The 14,932-nt window shown below is 36.2% G+C and overlaps 1 protein-coding gene across 1 annotated transcript in view; it reads left to right on the forward strand.

The window, feature by feature from the left end:
* LOC116855364 (disintegrin and metalloproteinase domain-containing protein 5-like) overlaps nt 1–14,932 on the forward strand; it is a 161,727-nt gene that overhangs the window by 87,880 nt on the left and 58,915 nt on the right. Inside the window, exon 15 of the mRNA XM_032838070.1 lies at nt 6,185–6,380. Within this exon, the coding sequence (XP_032693961.1) occupies nt 6,185–6,380 (196 nt within the window). The remainder of the gene's footprint in view (nt 1–6,184; nt 6,381–14,932) is intronic.

A 14,932-nucleotide genomic window follows, 5' to 3' on the forward strand; every position in this document is an offset into this window, starting at 1 on the left:
ATTTTGTCATGAAAGTGTGTTGGATTTTGTCACTTTAGAGGATTACATGAATTTTACCCCTATTTATATTAATGGGGTATATTACTTTTATTGATTCCTGTGTGTTGAATCATCCTTGCATCCCAGGAATAACTCTCACTTGATTATGGTACATGATACTTTTAATGTGCTATTGAATTTTTTGTGTGTGTGTGTGTGTGTTTTTTTTTAAGATTTTATTTATTTATTTGACAGAGATCACAAGTAGGCAGAAAGGCAGGCAGAGAGAGAGGAGGGAAGCAGTCTCCCTGCTGAGCAGAGAGCCTGATGTGGGGCTCAATTCCAGGACCCTGAGATCATGACCTGAGCCAAAGGCAGAGGCTTTAACCCACTGACCCACCCAGGTGCCCCTTTGTTGTGTATTTTGTTGAGAATGTTTGCATCTATATTCAGAGATACTGGCCTGTAATTTTCTTTTCTTGTTTCTTTCCTTATTTGTCTTTGGTATATGGGTAAAACTGGCATTATAAAATGAGTTTGGGAGTGTTCCCTCCTTTTTAATTTTTGGAAGAATTGAGAAATATTAACATTAATTCTTTAAATATTTCATAGAATTCACCTGTGAACCATCTATTTCAGGTCCTTTCTTTGTTAGGAGGTTTGATAACAAATTCAGTCTCTTGTGTTTGATTTGTTCAAGTTTTCTCTTTCTTCGTGATTCAGTCTTGATAGGTTGTCTTTTTCTAAGAATTTATCCATTTCTTCTAAAGTATTATGCAGTTTGTAGGTAGGTAGTTGTTATAGTAGCCTCTTATGATAATTTGTATTTCTATGGTACCAATTTTAGTGTCTCCTCTTTTTTCCATAATTTTATATTATTGCTTCCACTCTCTCTTTCTTGGTTAGTCTAGCTAAAGATTTGCCATTTTATTTATCTTTTCAAACCCAACTCTTGGTTTAATTGATTTTTTTTCCCTTTTTTCTCTTTGGTCTCTGTTTTATTTCTGCTCTGACTTTTTTTATTTCTTTCCTTCTACTAACTCGGGGCTTAGTTTATTTTCCCTTTTTAATTCCTTTAGGGATAAAGTTAGGTTATTTGAGATTTTTTAAATATAGGCATTTATTGCTGTAAACTTACCTCTTAGAACTGCTTTTCCTATGTCCCTATGTTTTGGTATATTGTTTTTTTGTTTTTATTATTGTTTATTTTAAGATACTTCTCTAATTTCCTTTTTTTTCTTCATTGGTCCATTGGTTTTTAAGGAGTATGGTGTTAAGTTGCATATTTTGTGAATTTTTCATTTTTTCCCCCTGAGGTTTTATACCATTGTGTATGGAAAAGATAATAGATATTATTTCAATTCCCTTAAATTTCATACGACTTGCTTTGTGAGCCACAATATGTTTTATTCTGGAGAATGTTCCATGTGTGCTTGAGGAGAGTGTGTATTTTGTTCCTGTTGGACATAAAATTCTATATATGTCTTTAAGGTCCGTTTGGTCTGTAGTTTTATTCAGGCCTGCTATTTTCTCCCTAATTTTCTTTCTGATTGATCTATCCAATGTTATTAGTATTAGTAGGGCACTGAAGTCCTTTAGTATTATTGAATTGGTTTTGAAGTTCAGGGATGTCATATTATTTTTAATCCTTCACTTTGTTAATGTGATGCATCACATTTATTAAATTACATATGTTCAAACATCCTTGATTCTTAGTGATAAATCTTAATTGATCATGATGTATGATCCTTTTAATGTGCTATTGAAATTGGTTTGCTAGTATTTTATTGAGAGTTATTATATTTATATTCATCAGGCCTGTTCTTCAGGTCAAAATTACATTAGCATATAGTTTTCTTTTCTTTTGGTATCTTGGTCTGACTTTGGTATTAGGATAATTCTGGCCTCATAAAATGAGTTTGGAAGTTTTTCTTCCTATTCAGTTTTTTGGAAGAGATTGAAAAGAATTAGAATTAAGTACTCCTTAAGTGTTTGGTAGAATTCATCTGTGAAGCCATCTGATCCTGGATTTTCTATGTTGGGAGGTTTTTAACTGATAACTGATTTGAACTCTTTACTCATTATTGGTTTGTTCAGATTTTTCTATTTTTTTTTCATGATTCAATCTTGATAGGTCATTTCTAGGAATTTTCTTTATTTATTTTGACAGAGAGAGATCACAAGTAGGCAGAGAGGCAGGCAGAGAGAGAAGGGGAAGCAGGCTCCCCACTGAGCAGAGAGCCTGATGTGGGGTCCGATCCCGGGACTCTGAGACCATGACCTGAGCTGAAGGCAGAGGCTTTAACCCACTGAGCCACCCAGGTGCCCCTATTGGTTATAGTGTTCTTTTAAAGATTTATTTCATTATTTTAGAGAGAGAGTGTGCACATGTGTGCGCCAATGTGGTGGCGAAGGGGCAGAAGGAAAGGGGTAGAGAGAGAATCTCAAGCAGATTCCCTGCTGAGCTCAGAGCCTGATACAGGGCTCCATCTCATGACCCTTGAGATCATAACCTGAACTGAAATCAAGAGTTGGACGCTTAAAAATAATATGACTCTTCTATTGAAGAGTTCTTTTGGCCTTATATACATTTTCCTCTCTAGATTTGGCAAATTGTCATTATCTCTTTAAATAAACTTTCTGCCCATTTCTCTTTCACTTTTTCTGGGACTCCCATAGCACATATGGTGTTTCTTTTGATGTGTGCTCTAAGTACCATAAGCTTTCTTTAATCTTTTTTATCCCCCTCTTAACTGGATTATTTTAAATTATTGCCCTTGAGTTCACTATTTCTTCTGCTTGATCAACTGTGCCCTTGAAGTTTTTTAATGGAATTTTTCAGTTCAGTTATTGTTTTCTTCAGATCTAGAATTTGTTTGGTTCTCTCTTACTTTAAAAAATAATTTCTTTGTGAAACTCATTTTGTTCATGTATCATTTTCCTTATTTTGTTTATTTATCTATGCTCTCTTATCTGAGCTTAAGGTGATTATTTTTAATTTATTTGTCAGGCATTTTGTACATTTCCATTTCTTTCATCTGTATTCCACAAGAGCTCTGTTTTACTCCTTTGTTGGCATCATGTTTCCTTGATTCTTTATGTTTTTTGAAGACTTGCATTGCTGCCCTCACATTTGAAGAAGTAGCCGTCTCTTCCAATGTTTACTGACTAGCCTTGGGAGAGAAAGAAGCCAGAGACCGGTCAGCCCAGCTGGAATTTGTGTGTGGGGGGGTCTCTCAGACTTTTTTTTAATGGGTGTGGTTGTTCCACTCCTCTTCTGGGGTTGTTCCACACCTCCTGAGGGGCGATGTGTGGCAGAGATTAGGATTAAACACCTACTCTTCATCCCAGAAAGCCAGTCTGGCTATGGAGAGCCTCTCATAAATTTTCCCTGATGCAGTGCCCTAAAGTGTTCAAAGTTGTGCAATTCAGCAGAATCAAGCCAGGTGTTGATATCCGTGTTGTCTACAGGATTGTGCCCATTTGTTGGAGGCTCATGTGTGCCATCTGCTGGGGAATTTTGGGTTCTGGCTACGGGGTGTGAGTGTGGAGAATGGGGTATTGACCGGCTATTTGTGGGCATCCTCAGGTGAGGCATCCTATTGTTTTATGGGTGAGGCTCTTGCTGAACTCTGTAAGGCAGTTAATTGGACACGTGGCTCATTATTGTGATCCACACACTGGTTTCTGTCAACCCCCATCTCTTTTCCCTATTCCTAGGTGTCCCCAGACTATTTAAGTATGCCAAGTCTCTCAGTGTTCTGAATGGAGTGAGATAAAAGTAGTCTCTTGCACAGTGTTTTGCAAGGCTGGGGAAACTGTGTTCTCATCCCTTTTATTTTCTCTGTCAGAGAAATCACCAGCCAAGACGGTCTCTCTTGGCGTTGAGCTGTGCTACCTTGGGGAGGGAATAATGTGGCTAAAGTGAAACTGTTCTTCTTACCATCTTCCAATGCATCTATTATCATATTTTTTGCTTGACCTGAGGACTGGAACCTTTCAGCCAGATTATCTCATTCATGGTAGTTGTTAAAATAGGCATTTCTATGTGGTTATGCAGCCAGGAATCTCTGATTCTCTCCTCTTCTTTTCCATTACTAGGCACAATTTAGTCATAGTTATTCTTATGAAGTGTAACTTTAAAAAAATTAAACAATGTATCAAACACAGCAGTATAACAGACTACCGAATTGCCCATCCTTGCTGCACCAAAAAGGAATAATTTAAACAAGATTCATGTATCAACAGAGATATGTGAACAACTGCTGTTGCAAATGGAGTAGTAGTAATGATTCTCACTAGTCCTTGGGCCTGGTTATCAAAATGGAATTGGCCCAAACTATAAGCTGTCTGATATATATAGTACTGTCTTTACTATGCAGTCAAGGCTGGTGTGGTGGTCAGAGGCATTAACTTAACCTACCCATTCCTCATTTAGTTGTGTAAAGGGACATAGTCCTGACAATGAATTGCACCTTAAATATAGACACTGACAGTCTTGGGAAGAATAAAAATGAATTACAAATAAAATAAAAAACACCCAAAAAGATTTTAGGAGAAAACAATCAGAAAAGGGAGTCACCCATTTTTAAGTTTTAGGGCCATTTTGGAATTAGGGAACCAAGTAGAGAAACATGAACACCTCTTAATAAAGGAGCAAGTAGGATGATATAACTTGGTTCAAAGAACATTTGAGGAACAAGGTATTTATAAATATTGAAAAAGAAGTTGGGTGAAAGAATCCAATCTGAAAAGATTACATATTGTATGATTCCAAATATATGACATTCTGGAAAAGGACTGTAAAAAGGTCAGTGGTTGCCAGGAACTAAAGGGGAGATGAATAAGCAGAGCATGAAGGATTTTTAGGGCAGTGAAAATACTCAGCCTGATACCATTACAATAGATACATGTCATTAAACATATGTTTAAGCCCATAAAATGCCTAACAATGAGAAAGAAATTTCTTGTAAACAATGGACTTTGACTGTTTATGATGTGTCATGTAAGTTCATCAGTTGTAACAAACGTACCACTCCAGGTGGAGATATTGATAAAGAGGAGGTTTTGTATGTGCAGTGCAAGGGTTTTATGGGAAATCTCTGTATTTACCCCTCATATTTTCTGTGACAATTAAACTACTATAAAAAATAGACAAAACAATAGAAGAAATTATAATGAATGTAATACTGCCATTTATACATATTTATAAAAGGAAGCATATTTTAAAGAAACTGATATCAATACCTTTTCATTATACTTATATATATTTTCCTTTAGAAATAATTTTGATCATTGGTTTTGAATGTTAACTACATAAGCTTGGGTGACTCAAGTATTATGTTTTGTCTTCCCACCCATCACTTGAAGAATTTGTGTTAGAATTGCTATATAAAAAATACTTGTTGACAACATGGAAAAATGTAAAGAGAAAACCCATTTTCAGGGGTGGTGAATGTTACAGAAGTTGGGCTTCTAGGACCTTTGAAAGCTAGAACAAATTTAACTTAGTTTGTGTAGGATAATGTTGATAGCCAGGAGGAACTGGGGCTTAGGTTGAGGAAAAGGGCTTGCAGTAATGCTATTTGGAAGTTTTATTGGCAAAGACAGGTATACAGAAAGCAAATCCTGGAAAGACTTGGCTAGACTAAGTGCTGAAGAGATCATAGATGTATTATGGGGAAAGCTATTTTTTTAAGTTGTTTGCAATGAGATATGTGAAATAAACCTTTTCCTGTGTGTCCTTAAATTACCTTACAAACTTTTTTCTGAATGTTTATGATGTATACTTATTATTTTGTAATGGTTGCTGGTTTCTGCTTGAAGGGACAGCATAGGAGAAACCAGAGGCTGTCCACATGAGCATAGCCATGATGGGTTGCAAGTAGTTTTTTAAAGTAATTTCTATATTAATTGCTTAGGTTTAGTTTTTATCTTTCTTTTTTTTCAATAATTATGGTAGTCTACTTTGAATTTCTCAATTCTCTTACAAGAACTACCCATTCTTTTATCCACAGTAAATTTAATTATTTAAACTAAATTTAATTATTTAAATTTCTATGCAATGCTCAAGTAGTTATTAAGACTTAATTTTCTCCTTGCCTTTAGCAACTTAAAAAAAAATGAAAAATTAAAGCCTGAAGGGAAAGACAATTTGAGTATCATTGGTGCATAATCTTTTCTTATGTTCCTTTTTCCCTTCTAGCTAAAACCAGTTGGTATACAGTGTAGGAAATCTTTGGACGAATGCGATTTCCCTGAGTATTGCAATGGGGTTTCCTCACACTGTGTGCCTGACACTTATGCACGTGATGGACAAAGTTGTGATTCGGGTGATGCCTACTGTTTTGGAGGACGATGTCGGATACATAACAAACAGTGTAAAGATTTGATTGGAGGAGGTAAGGACCAAAACTTTCTTCTTAGTTCCTAAATTCTGATTATACTACGCTTCATTATTCAATTCTATAGGACAAAACGTAAATATAATTTGTTAATGAGTAAAGTCTTGTCCCTTAGTGTTAAAGGAAATAAAGTTTTTTGGAAAAAAACCTTAATTTATATGGAATTCTTGTTTGTAAAGGAAGAAACCTCAAGTGGAAATGTAACTTCTCAGATTATATAGAATTGGTGGTGATGGTGTTTAGTTTAGGCTTAAATGAAACAAAGTTTTTACTAGAACAAAGCAGGACTAATAACTAATTGTGTGGATTTCAAGTGTGGGTGTGTTGGAAGGGGCTTGCTCATGAATGAATATTTCAGTTTATGACCGGTCTAGTTCAGTTTGATACCTTCCTATAAATGTGTAGATCATTAGCTTCACTGAAATATACAATTTTCTGAACATACAGTTCATGTTCTTTGAGAGAGTAAAATGTTTTATTCTCAGTCCTCCCTTAAGGCCTTCCTTTGCCAGGTCATAGATATTGTGTACCTACCTAAGTATTATGCAAATCTATATGAATGGCAGGAATTTAAGGAGGAGATGAGGTAGAGGTTTTGGTGATATTATAATTTTGTTCTGCTTTTCTATCAGAATCATAGTTATGTTGTCTAACAAGACAATGGTGACAATATTTAAAACATAATTGAGACACAAGCAAATGGCCAGTAAAGTTAGGAGAAACAAAATTACTTCAGATCCATGATTTAGTGTTTTCCCTAAGTAAAATAGGGAAACTAAATTGCAGTGCTAGTCAGATAAATGTAGATCCATATAGTGGGATGCCAACTAGGTATATATACCCCAAGTTATTTATCTTGTTTACTGTTTCTTTAGTATTAGCAGTGATTTTTAGTGATTTAAAGCTCTCTGTGAGAACTACAGGTATTTAAGTACAGTCGTCTTCTCCCAAAGTATTAAAAATTTGTTGGAGATAAGTATAACATCTAAAGCATCTTGATTTTGAAGAAATGTCTCTCCAGTCCTAGTGACTACTTGTGTTAATGCATTTAGGAAATGGTAAGTCTGGGCCCGACTAGCAATTAGCTTTTGTATTTATTTTTGAAAATCAATCAGATTTTGTGAGCCTTCTACAGAGCTTGGGGGCAAAAGGAAATTGAAAATTTTGGAGTTGAACATTTTTCCTCAACCATAACTGTATTTCAATCCAAATGAACTAAAATTCTTTGACTAGGTCATCTGTGATCTGCCATGGACACTGGTTAACCAGAATGTTCTTGAGTAGGGCTTAATAGAATTCTGAAGAAGTCATTAGCTTTCCAAGATAAGAGTGATACATGATTTATAGGTAACAGCCAATAAAATCTTATTCACAGACCTAACACATATCATTATGTGCCACTAAATTATTAGTTTCTGGCCAAAATATGCTTATAGGGTAAAATGTGTCCTTTTTTAAGTTCCTTAGCAAATTTTGTTTTTGTAGGAGTGTAGCTCCTGTGGTAGTCTCTTCAGTGTTATTTCTACACATGCAGAAACTTAGCATTTAGGTATAATATAAAATGATAAAGTTTTAGTATCATTAATTTGTGGTGATGTTTATCCTTTAAAAGGTAGGAGGTCTCATTAGTTGTAAAGTCACATACATTATTAGGGATATTTGTCACCAAATTAAGTTGGGTGCACCTAGAGGAATGTGGGTACAAACCCAACAGTCACATCAAAGTTTCTCAGTGGCAACAGTATTGATATTTTAGGCCAGATAATTCTTTGTTGTGAGAGGTGGGAATAAGGAAAATTGTTCTGTCCCTTGTAGTACATTTAGCAGAATTCATGACCATTGCTTACTAGACACAATGCCTGCAGACATTTTTGGTTTTTACAACTGGGGCAGAATTGTTACTGGCTTCTAGAAAGTAAAAGTCAGGTATTCTACTAAACATTCTACAATACACAGAACAGTTCCTAAAACAGAGTTATCTGGCTCCCCACAAGAGGCCATCTTATTAATTGCTTTCTGGATGTTTTGTAGTTTCATGGGAAGAAAATATTTATGAATCATGTATCTGATAAGAAATTAATATCCAGAATATATAGAAACTCCTAAAACTCAACAACAAAAAACAAATAGTTCAATTCAAAAATGGGCAAAGAATTTGAATAGGTATTTCTCCATATACCTATCTCTCAACATTACTAATCAGTAGGGAAGTGTAAATCAAAATCACAGTTTCACACTCATTAGGATGGCTACCAAAAAAACCCACACAAAACTCCACCCAAAAGATGGGTGAGTATGTAAAGGAATCGGAACCCTTGTGCACTGTTGGTGGGGATGGAAAATGATATAAGCTGCTGTGAAAAATAGATGGTTGTTCCTCTAAAATTAGAAATAGAATTACTATATGACCCAGCATTCCTATTTATGAGACTATAACCAAAAGAATTGAAAGCACTGTCTGGAAGAGATATTTGTACACCCATGTTCATAGCAGCATTATTGAGAATAGCTAAAATTTGGAAGTAACCCAAGTGTCCATCAATAGATGTATGGAAAAAGAAAAATGTGGTATATACAAACAATGGAATTTTATTCTGCATTAAAAAGGATAGAAATTTTGCAATATTCTACAACATGGATGAATCTCGAGGACAATTTTGCTAAGTGAAATAGCCAGTCACAAAAACACAAATACTCTATGAGTCTATTGATCTATCTGATAGTCAAAATCATAGATATAAAAAATATAATGGTATTTGGGAGGAGAAGGAATGGAGAGTTATTGTTTAATAAGTATAGCATTTCAGTTTTACGAGATGAAAAATTATGAATGGATGGTAGTGATGGCTACACAACATGAATGTATTTAATACCATTAAACTGTACACTTAAAAATGGTTAAGATGGTAAACTTTATTTTGTGTGTATTTTAACACAATAAAATTTGTGGAAAGAAAGAAAAACCAATTCATTTTATATGTAGACATTATCTATTTTTAATATTATTTAAAATAACTCAGCTAAAAAGCCTTTTTTTAAAAAGATTTTATTTTTATTTGAGGGAGAGAGTGAGAGAAAGCATGAGCCAGGGGAAGGGCAGAGGAGAGGGAAAGTAGACTCCCTGCTGAGCAGGGAACCCTACATGGAGCTCGACCCCAGAACCCTGAGATCGTGACTTGAGCCGAAGTCAGACACAGCCTACTGAGTCACTTAGGCAACACAGCTAAAAGATTTTTAAAGCTTCATTGCAGTATTTCCTTACTCTGAAGCCCATTAGCTCTTTTAACATCATGTTTTCTGTATTTACATCTAAATCTTTAATATCTTAAAGATTGGGAACCATTTTTCTCCATCTTCTGTTCTTCCTTGAGTGTCTAAAATTGACCTGGTATATAATAAATATATGTGGATTTTTTATTAGAAGGGAGGCACAAAAAGGATGGATTCCTTATGCACCATAGTGCTGGCAATACTGTCTTTAGCATTTTGTGGAAGGGAGGTCTAGTGGTCATGAACTCATTTAACTTTAGTCTGGAATGATTTTATCTCCCTTTAATTTCTGAAGGGCAGTTTTGCTTGATAGAGTATTCTTTGTTGGCGGCTTTTTCTTTCAGTGCTTTGAATATCATCCTGCTGCTTTCTGGACTATAAGATTTCTGCTGAAAATTCCCTCACAGACTTATGGGGGTTCCATTGTATGTAAGAACTCACTTTTTTCCCTACTGTCAAATTCTCTTCTTGTCTTTGAATTTCTACAATTTTATCATAATGTGTCTTGTTATGGATTTCTTTGGGCCCATGAGGTTCTTCGGTCTTTCTCCAGCTGGATATCCATTTCCTTCTTCCAACTGGGAAGTTCTTTAACCATTATTTCTTTGAAAATGCTTCCTGATCCTTTCCTTCTCTACTCCTCTCCTAGAACTCTCATAATGCATGTATTAGTGCCATTGATGGTGCCCCATAAGTCCCTTAAGTCACTCTCATTCTTTTATCTTGTTTGCTGTTTTTAATATTTTCCAGTAACCTCTTTTTGAGTTCACTGATCATTCCTTTGCTTGATCTAGTCTGTTATTGAACCCCTCTAGTGCATTTTTCAGTTGTTGGTGTGTTGTCAGCTTCATGATTTCTGTTTGGTACTTGGGGCTCTGGATGAATGGATCAAGTCTTTGCATCTCAAGGGGGAAGCTGAGAGCTCGGATTATTTATCCACTCACTTGGTGGTGAGCAGGAGGAGTACCACTGATGAGTACTAACTCAAGCTACCATCCCTATAGTGCCTGGACAGCCAGACATCATCAGAGCTACCAGAACTGGCAATATAGATTCCAGGTCTTTGGGTAGCCCCCTTGAAAATGTACCCATATTGGACCTCCAAGCAAATCCTTCTTTCCTGGGTGAAGAGAAAGCTAGATGGTCTCTTCCTGCTTGTAAGACTGCACTGTGGTAAGTTTGCTGATGAAAGGGTGTCTCGAGTCTGCCTACTGGCTTTGATGAGTCTGGTTTTGCATTCTCCCAGAGTAAGGAATTCTTTCATTTAATTTAGAGTTCATCACAAAACTAATCCATGAATTGAAGCTGAATCAGTGAATTTGTGAGTGTGAAGGAGAGTCCAGGGCTTCCTACACTGCCATGTTGCTTGTGTTTTTTTCTCTCTGATACATCTTTTCCCTCCAACATTATTAGGATATAATTGACATAAAATCCTGTGTAAGTTTAAGGCATGCAACATGTTGATTTGATACATTCATATATTGGAAAGTGATTATCACATGGCTTGGTTAAACCTCCATCCCGCCATATAATTGCCCTTTCTTTTTTGTGGTGAGAATTTTGAAGATTTATTTTCTCAGCAACTCTCAAGTATATAATATGGTATTTATTAGCTATAACCAACATATTGTACATTAGATCTCCAGAATGTATTACTATTATAACTGGAAGTTTGTACCCTTGACTAATATTTCACTATTTTTACTACACAAAGCCCCAAACTTCTCCCTGTTTGGCTTTTTAGATTCCACATATATTTATATCATATAAGATTTATTTTTCTCTGTCTGATATATTTCATTTAGCACAATGCCTTAAAGGTTTATCCAGATTGTCTCAGATGGCAGGAATTTCTGGTTTTCATGGTTGAATAATATATATCACATTTTATCACATTATATAACATTGAATAAGATATATCACATTTTCTTTTACATTTATTCCTTAATGGACACTTAGATTATTTAAATATTTTGGCAATTGTGAATAAGGCTGCAATGCATGTAGGAATGGACATACCTTTTTGAGATCATGATTCCAAATCCTTTGGGTAAATACCCAGAAGTGGAATTGCTGGATCATATGATAGTTCTATTTTTAAGATTTTGAGGAACTGTTTTCAATAGTGCCTGAACCAATTTACATTCCCAACTGTATACAAGGGTTCCTTTCTCTTGATTTTGACTCAGGTCATGATCTCAGGATTCTGGGATTGAGCCTTTGCCAGCACCATGCTATCTTGGTGATCACAACTTTGTAGTAAAGCTTGAAATCAGGCAACGTGATGCCCCCAGGTTTATTTTTCTTTTTCAACATTTCCTTAGTAATTCAGGGTATTTTCTGGTTCCATACAAATTTTAGGATTGTTTGTTCCACCTATTTGAAAATTGCTGGTGGAATTTTGATCAGAATGGCATTGAAAGTATAGATTTCTCTGGGCAGTATAGACATTTTAACAATGTTTATTCTTCTGATCCATGAGCATGGAATGGTTTTCCATCTTTTTGTGTCTTCTTCAATTCCTTTCATGGGTGTTCTGTAGTTTCTCGAGTACAGATCCTTTACCTCTTTGATTAGGTTTATTCCTAGGTATCTTATAGCTCTTGGTGCTATAGTAAATGGAATCAATTTTCTCTCTTCCCTTTCTATATTTTCATTGTTAGTGTATAAGAAAGCAACTGATTTCTGTGCATTGATTTTGTATCCTGCCACATTATTGAATTGCTGTGTGAGTTCTAGTAGTTTGGGGGTGGAGTCTTTTGGGTTTTCCGTATAAAGTATCATGTCATCTGTGAAGAGAGAGAGTTTGACTTCTTCTTTGCCAATTTGAATACATTTTATTTCTTTTTGTTGTCTGTCCGCTGAGGCTAGGACTTCTAGTACTATGTGGAACAATAGTGGCAAGAGTGTGCATCCTTGTCATGTTCCTGATCTTAACGGGAAGGTTGTCAGCTTTTCCCCATTGAGGATGATATTCACTGTGGGTTTCTCATAGAGAGATTTTATGAGGTTGAGGAATGTTCCCTCTATCCCTATACTTTGAAGTGTTTTAATCAGGAATGGTTGCTGTATCTTGTCAGATGCTTTTTCTGCATCAATTTTGAGGACCATGTGGTTCTTCTCTCTTCTCTTATTGATTTGTTCTATCACATTGATTGATTTGTGAGTGCTGAACCACACTTGCATCCCATGGATAAATCCCACCTGGTCATGATGGATAATCTTTTTTTTTTTTTTAAGATTTTATTTATTTATTTGACAGAGAGATCACAAGTAGGCAGAGAGAGAGGAGGAAGCAGGCTCCCCACTGAGCAGAGAGCCCAATGCGGGGCTCCATCCCAGGACACCAAGATCATGACCTGAGCTGAGGGCAGAGGCTCAACCCACGGAGCCACCCAGGCACCCTGATGGATAATCTTTTTAATGCACAGTTGGATCCTATTAGCTAGGATCTTGTTGAGAATCTTAGCATCCATATTCATCAGGGATATTGGTCGAAATTCTCTTTTTTGATGGGACTTGGCCTGGTTTGGGGATCAGGGTAATGCTGGGTTCATAGAAAGAGTCTGGGAGTTTTCCTTCTATTTCTATTTTTTAAAACAGCTTCAGGAGAGTAGGTATTATTTCTTTGAATGTTTGGTAGAATCCCCCAGGGAATTGGTCAGGTCCTGGGCTTTTGTTTCTTTTCAGTGTTCCAGAATTCATTGTTTATGCATCACACCCAGTGCTCCATGCAATACATGCCTTCCATAATACCAGGCTCACCCAACCTCCCACCCTTCTCCCCTCCAAAACCCTCAGTTTGTTTTTCAGAGTCCACAGTCTCTCATGGTATGTCTCCCTCTTCCAATTCCGCCCAACTTCTCCTTTCCATCTCCCCATGTCTCCATATTAATCCTTATGGTCCACGAATAAGTGAAACCATATGATAATTGACTCTCTCTGCTTGACTTATTTCACTCAGCATAATCTCTTCTAGTCCCGTCCATGTTGATACAAAAGTTGGGTATTCATCCTTTCTGATGGAGGCATAATATATGGACCATATCTTCTTTATCCATTTGTCTGTCGAAGGGCATCTTGGTTCTTTCCACACTTTGGCAACTGTGGCCATTGCTGCTATGAACATTGGGGTACAGATGGCCCTTCTCTTCACTACATCTGTATCTTTGGGGGTAAATACCCAATAGTCTAATTGCAGGGTCATAGGGAAGTTCTATTTTTAATTTCTTAAGGAATCTCCACACTGTTTTCCAAAGTGGCTGTACCAAGTTGCATTCCCCGCAACAGTGTAAGAGGGTTCCCCTTTCTCCACATTCCGAACACTTGTTGTTTACTGTATTGTTAATTTTGGCCATTCGAACTGGTGTAAGGTGGTATCTCAATGTGGTTTTGATTTGAGTCTCCCTGATGGCTAATGATGATGAACACTTTTTCATGTGTCTGTTAGCTATTTGTATGTCATGTTTTGGGAAGTGTCTCTTCATGTCTTCTGCCTGGGGTCTTGTTTTTTGGGAGGTTTTTGATCACTGCTTCAATCTCTTTACTAGATATTGGTCTATTTGTGTTGTCAGTTTCTTCCTCATTCAGTTTTGGAAATTAGGTTTCTAGGAATGCATCAATTTCATCTACGTTGCTTAACTTATTGGCATATAACTGTTGATAATAATTTCTGATGATTGTTTCTATTTCCTTGGTGTTAATCATGATCTCTGCCTTTTCATTCATAATTTTATTAATTTGGGTCCTCTGTCTTTTCTTTTGCATTAGTTTGGCCAATAGATCTTATGTTTCTGTCAAAAAAACAGCTTCTAGTTTCATTTATGTGTTATACTGTATTTCTAGTTTCTATCTCATTGATCTCTGCTCTAATCTTCATTATTTCCCTTCTTGTGCCTGGGGTTGGTTTAATTTGTTGTTGATTCTACAGTTCTTTAAGGTGTACAGAGAGCTGGTGCATTCTTGATTTTTCAATTTTTTTTTTTTGAGGGAGGCTTGGATGGCTATGTATTTCCCCTTTAGGACTGCCTTTGCTGTATCCCATAGGTTTTGGACTAAAGTGTCTTCATTCTCATTGGTTTCCATGAATTGTTTAAGTTTTTCTTTCATCTCCTGGTTGATCCAAGCATTCTTAAGCAAAGTGGTCTTTAGCTTCCAGGTGTTGGAGTTCCTTCTGAACTTTACCTTGTGATTGAGCTCCAGTTTCAAAGCATTGTGATCTGAGAATATGCAGGGAATAATCTCAGTCACTTGGTATTGGTTGAGCCCTGATTTGTGAC

Source organism: Lontra canadensis, unplaced genomic scaffold (assembly GCF_010015895.1).
Source record: "Lontra canadensis isolate GAN:19392208 unplaced genomic scaffold, GSC_riverotter_1.0 scaffold101, whole genome shotgun sequence".
NCBI lineage: Eukaryota > Metazoa > Chordata > Mammalia > Carnivora > Mustelidae > Lontra > Lontra canadensis.